General features: G+C 45.0%; 1 protein-coding gene across 2 annotated transcripts in view; it reads right to left on the bottom strand.

Moving 5' to 3' along the window:
* Positions 1 to 17240, bottom strand: part of LOC122794507 (myo-inositol 2-dehydrogenase-like) — a 624687-nt gene that overhangs the window by 408247 nt on the left and 199200 nt on the right. For both annotated transcript variants that reach the window (XM_044062956.1, XM_044062955.1), the window contains one exon: positions 676 to 746. In XM_044062956.1, coding sequence (XP_043918891.1) covers positions 676 to 746 — 71 coding nt within the window. The remainder of the gene's footprint in view (positions 1 to 675; positions 747 to 17240) is intronic.

The following is a 17240-nucleotide window of genomic DNA, read 5'->3' as shown; positions in this document are numbered from 1 at the left end:
AACATATGCATGAGTTAGTACAGTCTGTTGTTTTGCATGCATTACTGCTATTTGTCTGCATCTCTGGATAGTTATGTAACTGGTTTTCTTCCCTAGTTGTACAAATAACTGTGTCCAGGGCTTTGTTCATTTTCTGACTTGGGCTGCCTACCTCTGACGCACAGTGGGGCAGAGGCCATATAACAGGTTTTCGATTGTTGTGTCAATCCCTGACATTTTTGGAGTTGCTCCTAGTAAAGAAGGCACTGTGTATATTGTAATGCGTGCAGAATGTGGTTGAGCTACATTTCTAAATCACTCCCCATGTTTTTTTTTTTTTTTTTTTTTTACTTCATTAACATACAGCACAGCTCATTACAGTCAAAACTATACATCTCTGCTATGCCTTGTTTTCCAGTTGGCCATGTTAAAGTGTTTATTGCACACACCCTGCTCACTTGGCATTATGTGGTGAGCAGTTATGAATCCCTGCTACAGTGTACCTTAGTTTAATCAACTGGTGAAGAAACGAAGAATGGTTTGGACAATAACATTTATATTAAATTACTCAAAACAACATAAATACATTTTATTTATAATTCATGTTTGATCTGTTTTAGGTTTCACACTCTTCACTGTAATGTTGCTTAATGTACCAGCATTAGAAAAACCAAAACCATTCAATCAAAACTTTACCAGCTCTAAGGGCATCAATCACTACATCCAATGCTTCATCAGGAGGGCAGCATACAATGACTCCAGAAACTCTGTAAAATAAAGAAAAAAATATTTAAATAACTCATTTTCCTAAAAAACATATAAAGTCACAACAGCACACTGGTGCACTAATTTTGAGACTGGAATGCTTAGTGAGAGTTCTGGAGTGACAGCTACACTATGGTCAGAAACACTGAAAAACACACACAAAAAAAAAAAAGAAAAAAAAAAATCTGAATAACTTCTGTCTTGGTCATACTTTCCCCCCACAAAAAAAAAAAAAAAATACTTGTGCACTAATTCTGGGACTGGAGTGTCAGCGAAGTAAGAGAGACAAAGCCCTGACTGACCTTGGTTTGATTAAAAAGAAGTTATGTACTCACCATAACGTTCCATCTGAGTAGATACTTCATTTGTCTGCAACCTGTGGGTAGTCGGATCCGTCCTCAGAACCGAACCGGCAGCTTTCCAAGGTCCAAGATCCGAGCTCCTAGCTCCTCCCCCTACCCATAATCCCTTACTACCAACCACATTACCTCAGATCGGTTATTTTGCCCTATAGGCTAAAGACGGAGAAAAATCTCCAAAGGAACAATACCTTACCGAGGTTCGGGGGATGGCAGGGGGGGGGTCGGTTGCAGACAAATGAAGTATCTACTCAGATGGAACGTTATGGTGAGTACATAACTTCTTTATCTGAAGTAGTTACTTCATTTGATCTGCAACCTGTGGGACAGAGTCCCCAGCTTACCCAAAGACCCTGGGTGGTCCCTACGGAAGGATATTCCGAAGCACCGTGGAGCGAAAGGAAGCCCTACTTCTGGAGATCATGTCCAGTTTGTAATGAGAAATGAACGTATGGGAAGAGGACCAGGTAGCTGCTGAAAAAATATCGTCTACCGGAACCCTAGACCAAAAAGCCGTCAAGGTAGCCACAGATCTAGTAGAATGCGCACGCACGCCAAACGGAGCTGGCTTCCCAGATGAAGTGTATCCCTGTCTAATACACTGAGAGATCCAATTTGACACTGTCACCTTAGAAATTGGTTTGCCCATGGCTGACTTAGCATAAGAAACAAACAACTGGTTTGACTTGCGAAAATCTTTAGTCCTATGCAAGTAAAAACGTAGTTGTCTGTGTACATCCAATTTGTGCAATGTGTATTCACCCTTGTTTTGGAAATTCAGGAAGATTAATAGACTGATTAATGTTAGCCTCTGTGGCTACCTTAGGCAGAAAGGAAGGATTAGTCCTGAGGGCCACTCTATCTTTGTGAAAAATAAGGTATGGATGCTTAATGCACAGAGCTTGCAATTCTGAGACTCGTTTGGCTGAAGTAATAGCGACCAAAAAGGCCGTTTTCCAAGATAAGAATTTCAATGGCACTGAGGCCGCCGGCTCGAAACGTGGTCTTGTTAATGCCTGTAAGACCAAGGTAAGATCCCATGGAGGAACTGCCGGCTTAATAGGGGGCTTTAAGAGAAACACGCCTTTTAAGAAGGTCTTGCATATTTTTGCTGACGCCAAAGAATCTACGCCATCCCCTACGTGATAATGAGAGATGGCTGCTAGCTGGACCTTAACCGTGGACGCACTAGCTCCTTGTCTAAAAAGAAGGGACAGGAAGTCCAGGATAGTGGGAATAGGAACTGTAAAGGGATCCAATTCCTTATCCTTTGCCCAGATGGAAAAGCGTTTCCATTTACTGTTGTAGAGCTTTCTGGTGGATGGCTTTATGAGCTGCCACCAGAAAGTACAGTTTTGTACCTACCATAAATGTAGATGTCCGATAGATATGCAACTGCAGTCATAACATATGGGTTTGTCCTGCCTCAGGCAGCCCTCGGTCGGCCGGATTCCAAAGTCTGGGTCCGACGTCGGCTGATGTCGCATTTCTCTCCGTCAGAGCGGCTGGAGTATATAAGCATCAGCCGACGCCATCTTCTTCAGTGTTTCTTGCCCCAGATGCCAGGTGCCCTCCAAGGAAGGCTGTAATCAAATTGGAAGACAATAATAGGTTTCCGGACAATAAATAAGCAATAAACAGATACACCATAACAGATATCCCCAGCTAAGGATAACAGGGAGAAGAGTGGACCAAAGGCATAGAGGGGAAGGAGGAGGAAAACCGACTGCAGTTGCATATCTATCGGACATCTACATTTATGGTAGGTACAAAACTGTACTATGTCCTTCAAGAATGCAACTGCAGTCATAACATATGGGTTGAATACCATAGCTTAGCTGGGGGAGGTGGTATGCTCTAAGAAAAGGATGGTGTAGCTATCAATCCCTGCAGGACTGCCGAAGCAAAGCCTGCTCTGGATCTGGAATATAAAGGGAGGTTGTAGTGTTTGGAAAATGTATGCACGGAGCTCCATGTAGCAGCTTCTAGAATGTCTTTTGTAGGCACCCCTCTTAAGAATGCTGTAGAGGTGGCTGTAGCTCTGGTGGAGTGTGGTCTGACATTTGCATCCCCTGAAGTCTGCAGTGTGCAATTACTGATGCCAGGCATTTTGTGAATACTCTGGGCGCAGTAGATAAGCCAAAGGGCAATGCTGAGAATTGATAATGCTCTGAACCTGCAAGAAATCTGAGGTGTCTTCTGCAACTTTGTCCGATAGGGACATGCAGGTATGCCTCCTTGAGGTCCAGAGTTACCAGCCAAGACCCCTTGCCCAGCATGGGAAGGAGTTGCTGTAGAGTCAGCATTTTGAATTTTGGCACAATGAGATAAGTATTCAGTGCGGACAAGTCGAGAATAGGCCTCCATTGCTTTTCTTTTCTTGGAACAAGGAATAGTCTGGAGTAAAATCCTTGGCCTTGTTCTGAGAGAGGAACCTTTTCTATAGCTTTCATTTGCATTAAGTTGGAGATTTGTTTCAAAGCCTCTGCCCTTTGATTTGGTGGCAGGTCTGGCATGCCTTTTCTTTTTGGTAATGTGTGGAAATGGAACCTGTATCCTTTGTCTATTATTTGTAGTGTCCATTTGTCCCTTGTAATACTGTGCCAATTATCTGAGAATAAGGAAAGCTTTCCGCCCAAAGGTGCTTCCAATTGAGCCCTGGTTGGCGGTGTCAAAGTAAAGTCATTGAGTCTGTCCTTGTGCAGCAGTAGTAGGCCCTGCACTCCCTCTCTGGTTGGGAGGCTGCCATTGACGTCCTCTGTAGGAGCCTCTAGCTTGCCCTCTACCTCTGGCACGCCTGTTCTTGCCTCTCTGAAATCTCTCTGTGTCTGGAAAGGACCAATTCTTGGAAGGTCAATTTCTGCTGAATCTTGGTGGTTGGACTTGCATAAAATCTTTGACTGTTTGTACAGATTTTGCCTTTTCTTCAAATTTCTTTAAGACCTCCTGAGCAGTGGAACCAAATAACTTTTGCTTTTCCAGTGGAGCATCCAGAAGCTTTACTTTAACATGGTCTGACAGAGATTTGTTCCTTCAGCCAAGCATGCCTACGTATGACTGCACCTGTCATAGCTGACCTACATGAAGCTTCCAATGCATCATAACCACACTGCAAGAAATGGTTGCTAACCTGTTGAGAGTTATGTACCAGATCCTGAAGTGATTTGCGATCTAGGGGTTCAGGTGAAGACAGTTTTTTATGCAATTCATCTAACAAATACGCTTGGTACTGTATCATATGAAATTGACAATTTAAAGCCCTCATACAAAGGGTAGCAGAAGTATACACTTTTTTACCCCATCGCTCTAAAGCCCTGGACTCCCTTTCAGAGGGGAGTGGATTTTTTGTAGTGGCAGCTGCAACCCCTTTAGGGCCCTGGGAAATAGTTTCTGGATCAGCAGAGTGGGCCTCGTAAAGGAAAAGATGTGATTCCGGGACCCTGTAGTACCTATCGGGTTTGGCAGGAGCCAGAGGGAGAGTGTCAGGGGTTGTGCTAGAGTACACATCATCAATGACATTCAAAACAGGGGGAATAGCCAAAGGTCTATGCTGAGGCAAATGCAAGAAGGCCCTTAATCTCTTCCTGGAATCAGAGAATTCCTGGCCCTGCCATTGGAAATGCTCTCTCATAGTGTGCAGAGTTTCCCCAAAGGACAGCTCTTCAGGAGGGGAGGCCGAAGGGATAGATTCCTCTGCATCAGAATCCTCGTAGGCCGAAAAAGCCTCCTCCTGGTAGTCCGAGAGAGTAGAGCCATCAGAGGCCTCATCTGAGGAGTGGGAATCAGAGGGCTCAACCCTGGGCCATTTTTCTGTAGGAGGTTGAGAGCCCCTGTCCGGATGAGGCTGTGAGCCCCTAATTAATGAAATAAGGTCCTCTGCTAGACTAAGGATCTGAGAACCTGTAGTGGGTCCCTGAGGGATAACCCTGGGAGGCAAAGATTTTGAGTGTTTAGCAGCTTTAGCCCTAGAGAATGCCTTTATGGACATGGATGCAGGAGGCCTGGCTGCACCACGTGCTGGTGTAGTTTTGTCTAGAGGAATGGTGTCGTAAGGTTCCAGGACACCAGTTTCTAATGGAGATTCAATAACCGATACAGTAGGGGCCTCCGGGGCCGAGGATGTCGGTTGTACGGTTTCGGAGGTCGGAAGTACCAAGGACTCGGTTTCAGCCGAGACACTCGCGGTAGGCCTAGCCGTGGTTTCAGCCGAAACCGCGGCCTGCGTGTGTCGGTCCTTGTCCTTCCGTTTCTTTGTTAAATGTGAAGTCGGAGTCTCCGACGGCATACTGTAAACAAAACTAGCCCCAAAAAATTCCTCTGCAAACTCCACCCGACATCTAAGAGTGCGTCAGTTGAAGGAAGCACAGGCTGAACAGGCCGAGACGTTGTGGTCTGGGCCTAGGCAGGGGAGGCAGTAAGAGTGGAAATCCTTATGAGGTATTTGTTTCCCACAAGTTAAGCAATTATTAATTTTATCTGACATCGGCTGAGGCAAGAAAGAGTCCCCAACGGGGTACTTAGCTTTTGAAGTCTTCGGTTTAGCTGAATTACAGGAGCTGGCCGACCGGCACTTGCGAACTGCTTCTGCTTTGGGCACCACGCGGCAAGAAAGACTGAGGAAGATGGCGTCAGCTGACGCTTTTATACCCCAGGCGCTCTGACGTCGGGGAAAGGGCGACATCAGCCGATGCCGGACCCAGACTTTGGAATCCGGCCGACCGAAGGGCTGCCTGAGGCAGGACAACCCATATGTGATGACTGCAGATGCATCCTTGAAGGACATCAGTCTTCCAAGTACACCATTGCAAGGAAGCTGAAGGTACACGCTCAAAAGGAGCTCAAGTCAATTTTTTGAAGAACAAAACTGAGATCCCAGGAAGCCAGAATAGGCTTCCTGGAAGACTGACATGAAGGATGCCTTTCAGAAATTGTTCGACCTCGAGGCTAGAGGAGGAGTCAAGGGCAGACAAGCAAAAATAGCTGAGAGGTGAGCTTTTAATGAAGAATATGCTAACCCAGCCTGCATAAATTCCCATAAATAAGAGAGAACCAGCAGTATCTCCATTGAAAAGGTTTCCTGGTTACGACAGAGGCACCACACAAAAAAATCTCTTCCATTTGGACAAATACGACTTCCTCGTGATGGGTTTCCTGGCCTCCTGCAGAACCCAAAGGATGTTCTCAGAAATGAGGTACCTAAAAGGGATCAAAGCCCTATCACTCACAGCATCAGTTGAAGAGTGGACAAGTGAGGATGGATAAGAGACCCCTCCTTGCCTTTTGTGAGAAGATCCACCCGGTGAGGTAACTTGTGGTGACTCCCTGGCTAAGTAAAAAAGAAGGGGAAACCAATGCTGCCTGGGCCAAAAGGGAGTCTTGCTTGATCTTGTGCAGTATTTCCTGGAATCAAGGGAAGAAGTACAGAAGCATTCCCTTCTAAGGAAAAGATAAGGTGTCCACCTTCCAAGCCAAAGTACTTGGTACTCTGGAACAAAACAGAGAAAGCTGTCTGCTCAGAGAGAAAGCAAAAAATATCAACCTGAGGAATACCCCATCAATGGGTAATGTCCAAAAATATATCTTTGTGAAGCATCCATTCATGAGCCTGTGTTCTGGATGTGCCCAAAAAAGAGTTTGCCACCATTTCTGCTCTGAATGGATGGAAACAGCCTGAAGAGTCACTTGACATTGGACAGCTAGATCTCAGACCTGAAGAGAGCCTGAAAAGAAGGTAGGACTGACCCCCCCCCCCCTTGCTTGTTTACATACCACATCATTGTGGTATTGTCTGTGAAAACTTTGAGGGGCACTGGAAGAAAGAGGGAATGAAAAGCCTGAAAAGTTAAATGGAGAGCTCTCAACTCCTTGACGTTGATGTGATCTGACCTCTGATGGGGAGGCCAGAGACCCTGAACCCTGAGAGAACTGAACAAAGTGCCCCACCCCTACAGAGGCATCTGAAAAGAGCTCTTGAGATACTACTGGAGGTTGGAAAAGAATCCCTGGGTTGAGGGAAAGCTGATGAATCCCCTACAGAATCACAAGTTTGAAACAGGAAAGGAAAGGAACCAGGAAATTCAGTGGATGACAATGTTGAAGCCACACTGACTTGAGGTAGCAATAAAGTTTTCTAATTTAGAACCTGGCTAGAAGCAACACAGGAATGGTGGAAGCCATAAACACTAGAATCCTGAGAAAATCCCTGGCTATGACTGAAGCCAGAGGAAGAAGTGATTGGAAAAAGGCAATTAGAAAGAGGGTTTTAGGCAGAATCAGGCATGACAGCATGGAAATAGTCTGGATCCCGCAATGGAGAAAAACATGATCGTGAGAAGGAACCAGGACTGATTTTTGAATGTTTATGGTAAACTCCTGGCTTTGTAACAGACAAACAGTAAACTGAAGGTCCTGAAGCAGAACCTTGGAGGATGAAGCTTAAATGAGCAAGTCATCCAGATAAGGAAAAATCTGAACCCCTCTCATCCCACAAAAGGCAATGACAGGAGCAAGGTATTTGGTGAATACCCCTGGGGCAGTAGAGAGGCCAAATGGCAAAGCAGAGAACTGAAAATGCAAGAAACAGGAAAAAAGCAATAACTTAAAAAAGAAGATAAAAATATAAATACGTACAACAAATAGGCTATGGACCCACAAAAAGTATAGTTTGTACCTACCATAATGTAGATGTTCGAGTCTTCACCCTGCTGCAATCATCATACTTGGGTTATCCTGCCGTCAGGAGGTCCCGGTCCCGCAGCCGGCCTGAGTTCCAAAGTCTTGGTCCGGTGTCGGTTGCTGTTGCTTCTTCCCTGACGTCAGTGCGCCAGGGGTATACAAGAGGCATCCAATGCCATTTTCTTCAGTTTTTCTTGCCCCAGATGTCAGGTGCCCCCAATAGGTAGGCAATATATATATTGCTATATAAAAATGTACATATAAAAATAAAACAATACCTTCAGGCACAAGCAAATACACCACAGAGGTTGTATAGGATAGAATGGTATAGATAAGTTCAGCTAGTTCAGAGGGGATGGAGGGAGGGTATCCTGGACTGCAGCAGGGTGAACACTCTAACATCTACATTTATGGTAGGTACAAACCTGTACTATGTTCATCGTGTTACCCTGCTGTAGTCATCACACTTGGGTTGAATCCCAAAGCTAAGGATGGGTGGTGGGTTGAATCCCAAAGCTAAGGATGGATGGTGGAGTTAAACAGGGTTAGAAGAAGCTAGTAGGCCCTGCAAAACTGCAGGGGCAAAACCAGCTTTAGTCTTAGAATATAGAGGTAAGTGATCGTGTTTGGTGAAGGTGTGTACTGAGCTCCAAGTTGCAGCTTCCAGAATATCCTTGGTTGGCACCCCCCTGAGAAAGGCTGCTGATGTAGCTGTAGCCCTGGTGGAGTGGGACCTAATGTTAGCAGGTACCGGTTTCCCATGATGCGTGTAGCAGAAACGTATGCAATGTCCTATCCATTTTGAAATGGTCTGTTTTGAGATAGCTTTTCCTTGTGATCCTGCAGCATAGGCTACAAAGAGCTGGTCAGATTTTCTGAATGCCTTAGTTTTATCCAAGTAGTAACGTAATTGCCTGTGAATGTCCAAAGAGTGCAGGAGTCTTCCTCCTTTGTTCTGGGAATTTGGGAAAAAGGTGGGCAAATGAATGGTTTGGTTTAGGGCCACACTGGATATCACCTTTGGCATAAAGGAAGGGTTAAGTTCGTAGAGAGACTCTGTCTTTATGAAAAATGAGGAAAGGCTCCACTGCCATTAGTGCCTGTAGCTCTGAGACTCTTCTAGCTGAAGTTATTGCTAGTAGCAGGGCAGTTTTCCATGAAAGAAATTTTAAATCAGCTGAAAAAGCTGGTTCAAAGGGCGACAGTGTAAGCTTTTCCAGAACAAAGCTGAGATCCCAAGTAGGTGTTGGTGCTCTCCTGGGCGGTCTTATATTCTTAGCCCCTCTGAGGTACTGTCTTAGGAGTGGATGTGAAAATAAAGGAGGATCAGTGTTGTAATGGGCTGAAATTGCTGAGGCGTGGATCTTAATAGATGAAAAGGAAAGTCCTTTGTGCAACATCTCAGTTAAATATTGTAGAATCTGAGGAATGTTTGGATCAAGGGGATTGGGGATTTTGGCCTTTAGCCTGGTTCCAGGTGCAAAATCTTTTCCATTTGTCTGAATAGGTTTTCCTGGTGCTGGGCCTCCTGGCCTCCAGAATGACATCCATAACAGCTTTGGATAGAGGTGTTGGCTGGTTGTTTAAGTAATTTGCCATGCAGCCAGGTTTAAAGTCTTGAGCTGGCTGTGTAGAATCTGATTGTCTCGATTGGTGAGCAGGTGAGGAATTTGAGGTAAAATCCATGGTGGGCCGTGGGCCATGTTCCTTAGAAATGGATACCAGGGCTGGCGTGGCCCGTCTGGTGCAATGAGTATAATTTGTGGCCTCTCTAATCTGACTTTCAGCAGTACCTTTGCTAGAAGAGGGAGTGGAGGAAAGGCATACACTGTTAATGTTTTCCAACTGAATGAGAGGGCGTCCACTTTCCAAGCTTGTGGATGGAATGTCCCTGTGCAAAATTTTTGAAGTTGGTAGTTTTGGGGGTTGGCAAACAGATCTATGTCTGGGCGTCCCCATTTTTGAGTTATCATTGCAAATACTTGTGGATCTAATTTCCACTCGTGGGGATCCATGATGTTCCTGCTTAGGTCATCTGCCAATGTATTTTTCTTTCCTGACAGGAATTGTGCTTGTAGTTGAACTTGGTAAGACAGTGCTGTGTTCCACAAGGTCATTGCTTGCCTGCATAGAGGGTAGGAATGTGTGCCCCCTTGCTTGTTTATGTACCACATTACTGTGGTATTGTCCGTCTTTATTATTAGTTGTCCTGGGTGTAAGAGGTCCTTGAAAGCTGTTAGGGCATTCTGTACTGCTAGCATTTCTTTTTGATTGATATGCAGATGCCTTTGATCTGTAGTCCATTTGCCCTGAATACACTGTCCTGCCATGTGTGCTCCCCAGGCACAGTCCGATGAATCTGTTGTCATAGTTTGCCTGGCTGTGGGTAAGGTGAAAGGCTGACCCTTGTTGAGGTGACATGCCTGTGCCCACCATAGAAACTCCTGTTGAAGGCAGGGAATGAGTGGTATCATTGTTTCCAAGCTGTGGCTGTGCTGAGTCCATACGTTTTTCAGGTACCATTGTAATTTCCTCATATGCAGTTTTGCAAATGGTATTAGTAGTATGCAAGATGCCATGAATCCCAAGGCCTGCAGAATTTTTCTTGCAGGGAGATGGGTCTTTGTTACCATTATTTTGAAGTATTGAGTCAGCTGTTGTTGCTTGTCTGGCATGAGATAAGCCATCTGGGCCATTGTATTCAAGCTGGCACCCAGGAATATTATGTTTTGTGAGGGCACTAGTTTTGATTTATTTTCGTTTACTGTGTACCCTAGGCAACTTAGGTGTTTGACAAATGCCAGATGCTTTAAAAGAATGCCCTTGCTTTCTGCTTGAATAAGGCAGTCGTCCAGGTATGGGTATATTTGAATTCCTCTTTGTCTGCAGTATGCAATTACTGGTGCCAGGCATTTTGTGAAGACCCTGGACGCAGTAGATAAGCCAAAGGGCAGTGCAGAGAATTGATAATGGGCTGAACCTGCAATGAAGTGGAGGTATCTTCTGCAATTTTGTCCGATAGGGACATGCAGGTATGCCTCCTTGAGGTCCAAAGTTACTAGCCAAGCATTCTTGCCCAGCATGGGAAGAAGCTGCTGTAGTGTTAGCATCTTGAATTTTGGTACTTGCAGATAGGTGTTCAGAATTGAAAGATCCAGAATGGGTCTCCATGCTTTGTCCTTTCTTGGGACTAGAAAGAGTCTTGAGTAAAATCCTCGTCCTTGCTCCTGTGTAGGTACCCGTTGAATGGCTCATGTCCATGAGAGCTGTAATTTGTTTTTGTGCCTCTGCCCATTGATTTGGTGGCAGGTTTGGCATTCCTTTTATCCTTGGCAAGGTATGAAAGTGGAATCTGTATCCTTGTGAGACAATGTTTAGGACCCATTTGTCTTTTGTGATGTGTCAGTTGTCTGCAAAAAGTGCTAATTTTCCTCCCAAGGGAGCTGCCAAGAGAGATTTGCTTGGTAGTTTTGAGTGTTGAGTCATTGTGTTTGTCTTCTGCTAGCTTGGGGCCTGTCTTCTCCTTTCTGGGTAGCAGTACCCCATTGGCGAGATTTGTAAGGGCCTTATGACTGACCTCTGCCCCTTGGGTGTCTGTATTTGCCCCTCTGCGATCTGTCAGAAGCTGGAAAGGACCAGTTTTTTGCTGGCCAATTTCTGCTGAAACGAGGGGGTTGTACCTGTAAAAAATCCTTGACCGTCTGCATAGACTTTGCCTTATCCTCCATTTTCTTTAAAACCTCTTCTGCTTTGACACCAAATCTAGGGCTCTGGAATCCCTTTCAGAGGGCACAGGATTTTTAGCCATAGAAGCTTTAGCCCCTTTGGGACCCTGGGAAATTGTTTCTAGGTCAGCCACAGGGCTTTTATAAAGGAATTTGTGTGAGTCAGGTACTCTGTAGTATCTGTCTGGTTTGGTTGGAGTAGGAGGTAGAGAGTCTGGATTTAGACTAGACTCTAAGTAAACATCATCCACAATGTCTAAAACTGGAGGGATAGCAAGTGGTCTGTGCTGGGGTAGTAAAAGGAACTCTCGGAGCCTTTTCTTAGAATCAGAGTAGTCCTGGCCCTCCCAGTGGATATGTTCCCTCATGGTATGTAAAGTTTCCCCAAAGGAGTAGTCTTCGGGGGAGATGCTGAGGGAATAGAGTCTTCAGCATCAGAGTCTTCATAAGGGGGAAAAGCGTAATCCTGTTCCTCAGAAGAATCTGAGGAAATTGAAACCTGGTCAGAGGAAGCATAATCCTCCTCTTGTCTTGGTCTTTTATCTGGAGAGAGATGGGAACCCCTGATTAGGGTAATCAAATCTTCAGCCATCTTAAGCATCTGTTTCTTAGGCATGGGGCCTTGAACTGGAGACTGATGTACAGTCTTTTTTGGTTTTAATGGAGTTTTAAGCTTAGCATAAGACTTAATGGTGAGTGTAGACGGTCTGAAGACACCTTGATTTAATGGTGAGTGTAGTCGGTCTGAAGACACCTTCTGCAACTGAAGGTGTTTCTACTGCACCGGGATCTCTTTCTGCTCCGGTGTTGAAAGGGCTTAATGAAGATGGCTGTGATGGCTTAGTACACTCCACTTGAGAATCAGAAGCTGTCTGGGGTTCCAATTCTGCGGTCGTCAGGGGCTGTGTAGGCGCCTCACTGAAAACCGGAGAACCGGCGACATTTCCAGCAGAGGGCTCGGAGTCTGGCTTGCTCCTAGGCTGCCTGTCCTTATCCTTGTGTTTTTTTATGCATGCCGGTCGTCGGCTGCTCCAACGGCATGATACAATTAAATTTCCTACCAAAGTAATGTCGTGCGAAGTCAAAACGGCATTCGATAGTTCCTTTATTAAACCTAGCACAAAACCGACAACCTGTGATGTCGTGGTCTGGACCTAGGCAAGGAATACAATGAGAATGGAAGTCCTTATGAGGTATTTGCTTCCCACAAGAAATGCAATTGTTAACTTTTTCTGACATCGGACTGAGGCAAGAAAAGGTTCCCCAATGGGGTGCTTAACTTTATTGAAGACTTCGGACTGAAATTCGATTCGAAAATCTCAGGTGCCGGCCGACCGGCACTTGCCAACTGCTTCTGCTTCGGGCACCACACGGCAAGAAAGACTGAAGAAAATGGCGTTGGATGCCTCTTGTATACCCCTGGCGCACTGACATCAGGGAAGAAGTGACAGCAACCGACGCCAGACCAAGACTTTGGAACTCAGGCCGACTGCAGGACCGCCTGATGGCAGGATAACCCAAGTGTGATGACTGCAGCAGGGTAACACGATGAACATCCTTTATTGCACACTAGTGCCTTGGCTAAGCTTTCAATGGAGTTAAACACATAAAAACCCAATCTTACATACAAAAACTATCAACCAATTAAGAAACGTTAACGATAAAATAAGTAAATTAAATACATCCAATTACATTCTACAGTCAAACCGTAAGGTGACAGTGTACCATACTTTAAAATAAATATGGTCTCTCTATATTTGTCTTTTTCCTGAAAAGATTTCAAGCTTGCATAAACTAAAGCACTGCTGGTGATTCCCTGCTAGTTTTTCCCACCCATTCTCCCCTTTGTTGATCCACTTTTTGAACCTGGTGATTTTAACAGGACAATCCCAGTGTTTAATATTAGGTTCAGAGTTTAGCTGACAGAAGTCACACACACTTCAACAAGTTACTTTCATTCCCACCCACAATGTCATTTTACTTTTAAATATCCTGTAAATAGTACAGTTGAGTACACTTACCATAAATGTAGATGTTTGAGTGTATTCACTGTTGCAGTCATTACATTTGGGTAATCTGCTTGCAGGTTGCCCTCAGTCGGCCTGATTAACAAAGTCTTGGGTCCTGCGTCGGTTGCTGTCCCTTCTTCCATGACGTCAGGTCGTCAGGGGTATAAAATATGCAGCCGACGCCATTAGATCAGTTTTTCTCGCCCCAGATGTCAGGTGCCCCCCTAATGGGAAGGGATTAAACATAAAAACACAAAGGTACATCTCCAACAAAAAAGCAAATACACCAAAAAGGCTTTTAAGCATAGTAAAGGAAAGCAGAAGTATAGCCAAAAGAAGTGGGGCAGGAGGGAGGGTAATCAGGACTGCATCAGTGAATACACTCTAACATCTACATTTATGCTAAGTGTACACAACTGTACTATGTTCTTCGTGTTTCACTGCTGCAATCATTACATTTGGGTAGATTCCCAAAGCTATGGTTGGGAGGAGGAGTTTAGATAGCATTAGGCCCAGCTATAAGGCCCTGCAAGACTACAGTGGCAAAGCCAGCTCTGGATTTAGAGAAAATTGGCAAATGATAATGCTTGGTGAAAGTATGTACAGAACTTCAGGTAGCAGCTTCTAGGATGTCCCTGGTAAGAAGGCCTCTGAGAAAGGCTGTAGAAGTAGATGCAGCCCTGATGGAGTGAGGTCTAAATCCCCTGGGGGATAGGTTTTCCATGGTGCTTATAGCAGAAATGAATGCAATGACTTCTCCATTTAGAAATGGTTTGTTTTGAAATAGCCTTCCCCCCTCTGCCCCCTGCAGCAAATGCTATTAGCAGTTCAGATTTTCTTTGAGGTTTAGTCCTGTCCAAGTAGAATCTAAGTCGTATGTCCACATCCATGGAATGCAGTATCCATTCCCCTTTGTTCAATGGAATGGGAAAGAAGGTTGGCAAATGAATGGACTGATAGAGAGCCACACTGGATACCACCTTGGGCATGAAGGATGTATTGGTTCTGAGTGGCACCCTATCCGCATGAAAGATGATGAAAGGCTCCACTGCCATAAGGGCCTGTAATTCAGATATCCTTCTAGCTGAAGTAATTGCTAAAAGGAAAGCTGTTTTCCAAGAAAGAAAATTTAAGTCTACAGTAGCAGCTGGTTCGAAAGGAGGTAGAGTGAGTTTCTCCAATACAAATTTAAGGTCCCAGGCTGGGGTTGGAGCTCTCCTGTGTGGTCTCAAGTTTTTTGCCCCTCTGGGACACCACTTGAGCAGAGGATGAGATAAGAGGGGAGGTTCTGGGTTATAATGAGCTGAAACAGCTGAGGCATGGATTTTAATGGGAGGAAAGACAGGCCCTTGTGAAGCATCTCAGTTAAGTATTGCAAAATCTGAGGTAAATTGGGCGCTGCTGTGCTCATCCTTTGAGACTGGTTCCAAGCACAGAATCTTTTCCATTTGTCAGCATAAGATTTTCTAGTACTAGGTCTCCTTGCCTCCAAGATGATATCCATCACAGGTTTGTTGAGGGATAATAAGGGTGAATTTAAGTGATAAGCCAGGCTGCAAGGTTCAATGTTGAAAGCGGAGGGTGCAGAACTTGGTTCTCCTGCTGAGACAGCACAGAAGGGGTCTGAGACAGGTGCCATGGAGATAATTGCGACACACTGCGTAGGAGGGGGTACCAGTGTTGGCGCGGCCAGTCTGGAGCAATCAAGATCATCCTTGGTTTGTCCTGTTTGACTTTTAGTAGAACTTTGGAGAGCAGAGACAGTGGGGGGAAGGTGTAGACTAATAGGCTTTTCCATCTGAAGGACAGAGCATCCACTTTCCAGGCTTGTTTGTGGGAAGTCCTTGTGCAAAACTTGTCCAACTGGTAGTTCTGGGGGGAGGCAAATAGATCTATGTCTGGGCTCCCCCATTCACTTGTCAACATGTTGAAATTCCTTTGTTCCAGTTTCCATTCATGTGGGCCCATGAGGTTTCTGCTTAGTCCATCTGCCAGTGTATTCAATTTTCCTGGCAGGAATTGAGCTTGTAGGTGCACTTGGTAGCTCAAGGCTGTGCCATGGCTAGTCTGCAGAGGGGGTAGGAATGTGCACCCTCCTGCTTGTTTATGTACCACATAACTGTGGAGTTGTCCTTTACCATTAGTTGCCCTGGAAGAATGTAGTCCTTGAAGGCTGTCAGAGCATTCTGTACAGCTAATATTTCTTTATGACTGATATGTAGGCGCATTTGATTTTGGTTCCATTTGCCCTGAATGCACTTCCCTGCCAGGTGAGTCCCCCATGCATAGTCTGATGCATCTGTAGTTAGGGTTTGGGTGGCAGGGGGTAGTGTGAATGGTAGTCCCTTGTTTTGGTGGCAGGCCTCTGCCCACCACAGAAACTCCAGGCGTAGGCAAGGTATGATAGGAATAATTGTTTCCAGGCTGCGATAATGTTGACTTCATAGACTTTTTAGATACCACTGTAGTTTCCTCATATGCAGTCTTGCATATGGAATTAGAAGAATGCAGAACGCCATGAACCCCAAGGCTTGCAGTATTTGTCTTGCAGATAGCAGGGTTTTGTGGCCACTTGTTTGAAGTAAGTTACCATATGAATTTGCTTTTCTGGTGTGAGGAAAGCCATCTGGACAGTTGTACTCAAGCTTGCACCCAGGAATGTAATTTGTTGACAGGGTACCAGTTGTGATTTCTTTTTGTTTATGGTGTACCCCAGACAAGTTACAACCCTTTTTACAAATGCCAGATGATTTAAAAGTATGCCCTGGTTTTCTGCCTGAATTAGACAATCATCCAGGTATGGATATATTTGAATATTTCTTTGCCTGCAAAATGCAATAACTGGAGCCAGGCACTTTGTGAATACCCTGAGCACAGTAGACAAGCCAAAGGGCAGTGCAGAAAATGGATAATGCGAGCAGCCTGCTTTGAAGCGTAGATATCTTCTGCAAGATTCCCTGATTGGGATGTGGAGGTATGCTTCTTTTATATCTAAAGTTGCCAACCAGGCGTCTTTGCCTAGCGTAGGAAGTAATTGGTGAAGAGTCAGCATCTTGAATTTTGGAATCTCCAGAAAGGTGTTTAGAGTAGACCGGTCCAGGATTGGAAGCCATGATTTGTCTTTTCTGGGTACCAGGAAAAGCCTGGAGGAGAAACCTTGTCCCTTTTCCTCTTCTGGTACCAGCTGAATAGCCCCCATGCTTAAGAGGGAAAGTACTTGTTTTGAGCCTCTGCCCACTGATTTGGGGCAGGTCTGGCCACCCGTTTGGTGTTGGCAATGTGTGGAAATGAAATCTGTATCCCAGGGACACTATATTTAAAACCCATTTGCCCTGGGTTATGAGTTCCCAGTTCTTTACATGAAGAACAATATTTCCCCCCAAAGGGGCGGTCAAAAGATAAGTGCTTGGAAATTTTAAAAGGAAGTCATTGAGACTGTTTACCATAGGGGGGGTGTCTTGTTATTTCCAGATTTGGAAGTGGAGGCCCCACTGCTTAGTTCTGAGAGTCCCCTGTGACTGAAACCTGGGGTTTTTGCTGTGTCTGGGCTTGGCTTGAGAGGACCTGGAAGGGACTGGAAAGGACCAATTCTTAGTAGGCCAGTGCCTACTACATCTTGGAGGTTGCACTTGTAAAAATTCTTTACCAGTTTGCATAGATTTAGCTTTATCTTCCATCTTTTTAAGATCTTCTTCAGCCCTGTCGTCAAACAGGCGGTCCTGATTTAA

This window comes from Protopterus annectens, chromosome 2.part1 (assembly GCF_019279795.1).
Source record: "Protopterus annectens isolate FY-2018-M chromosome 2.part1, PAN1.0, whole genome shotgun sequence".
NCBI classification, from domain to species: Eukaryota; Metazoa; Chordata; order Ceratodontiformes; family Protopteridae; genus Protopterus; species Protopterus annectens.
Note: the sequence above shows the minus strand (reverse complement) of the source record. Positions and strands in the feature narration are given on the sequence as shown.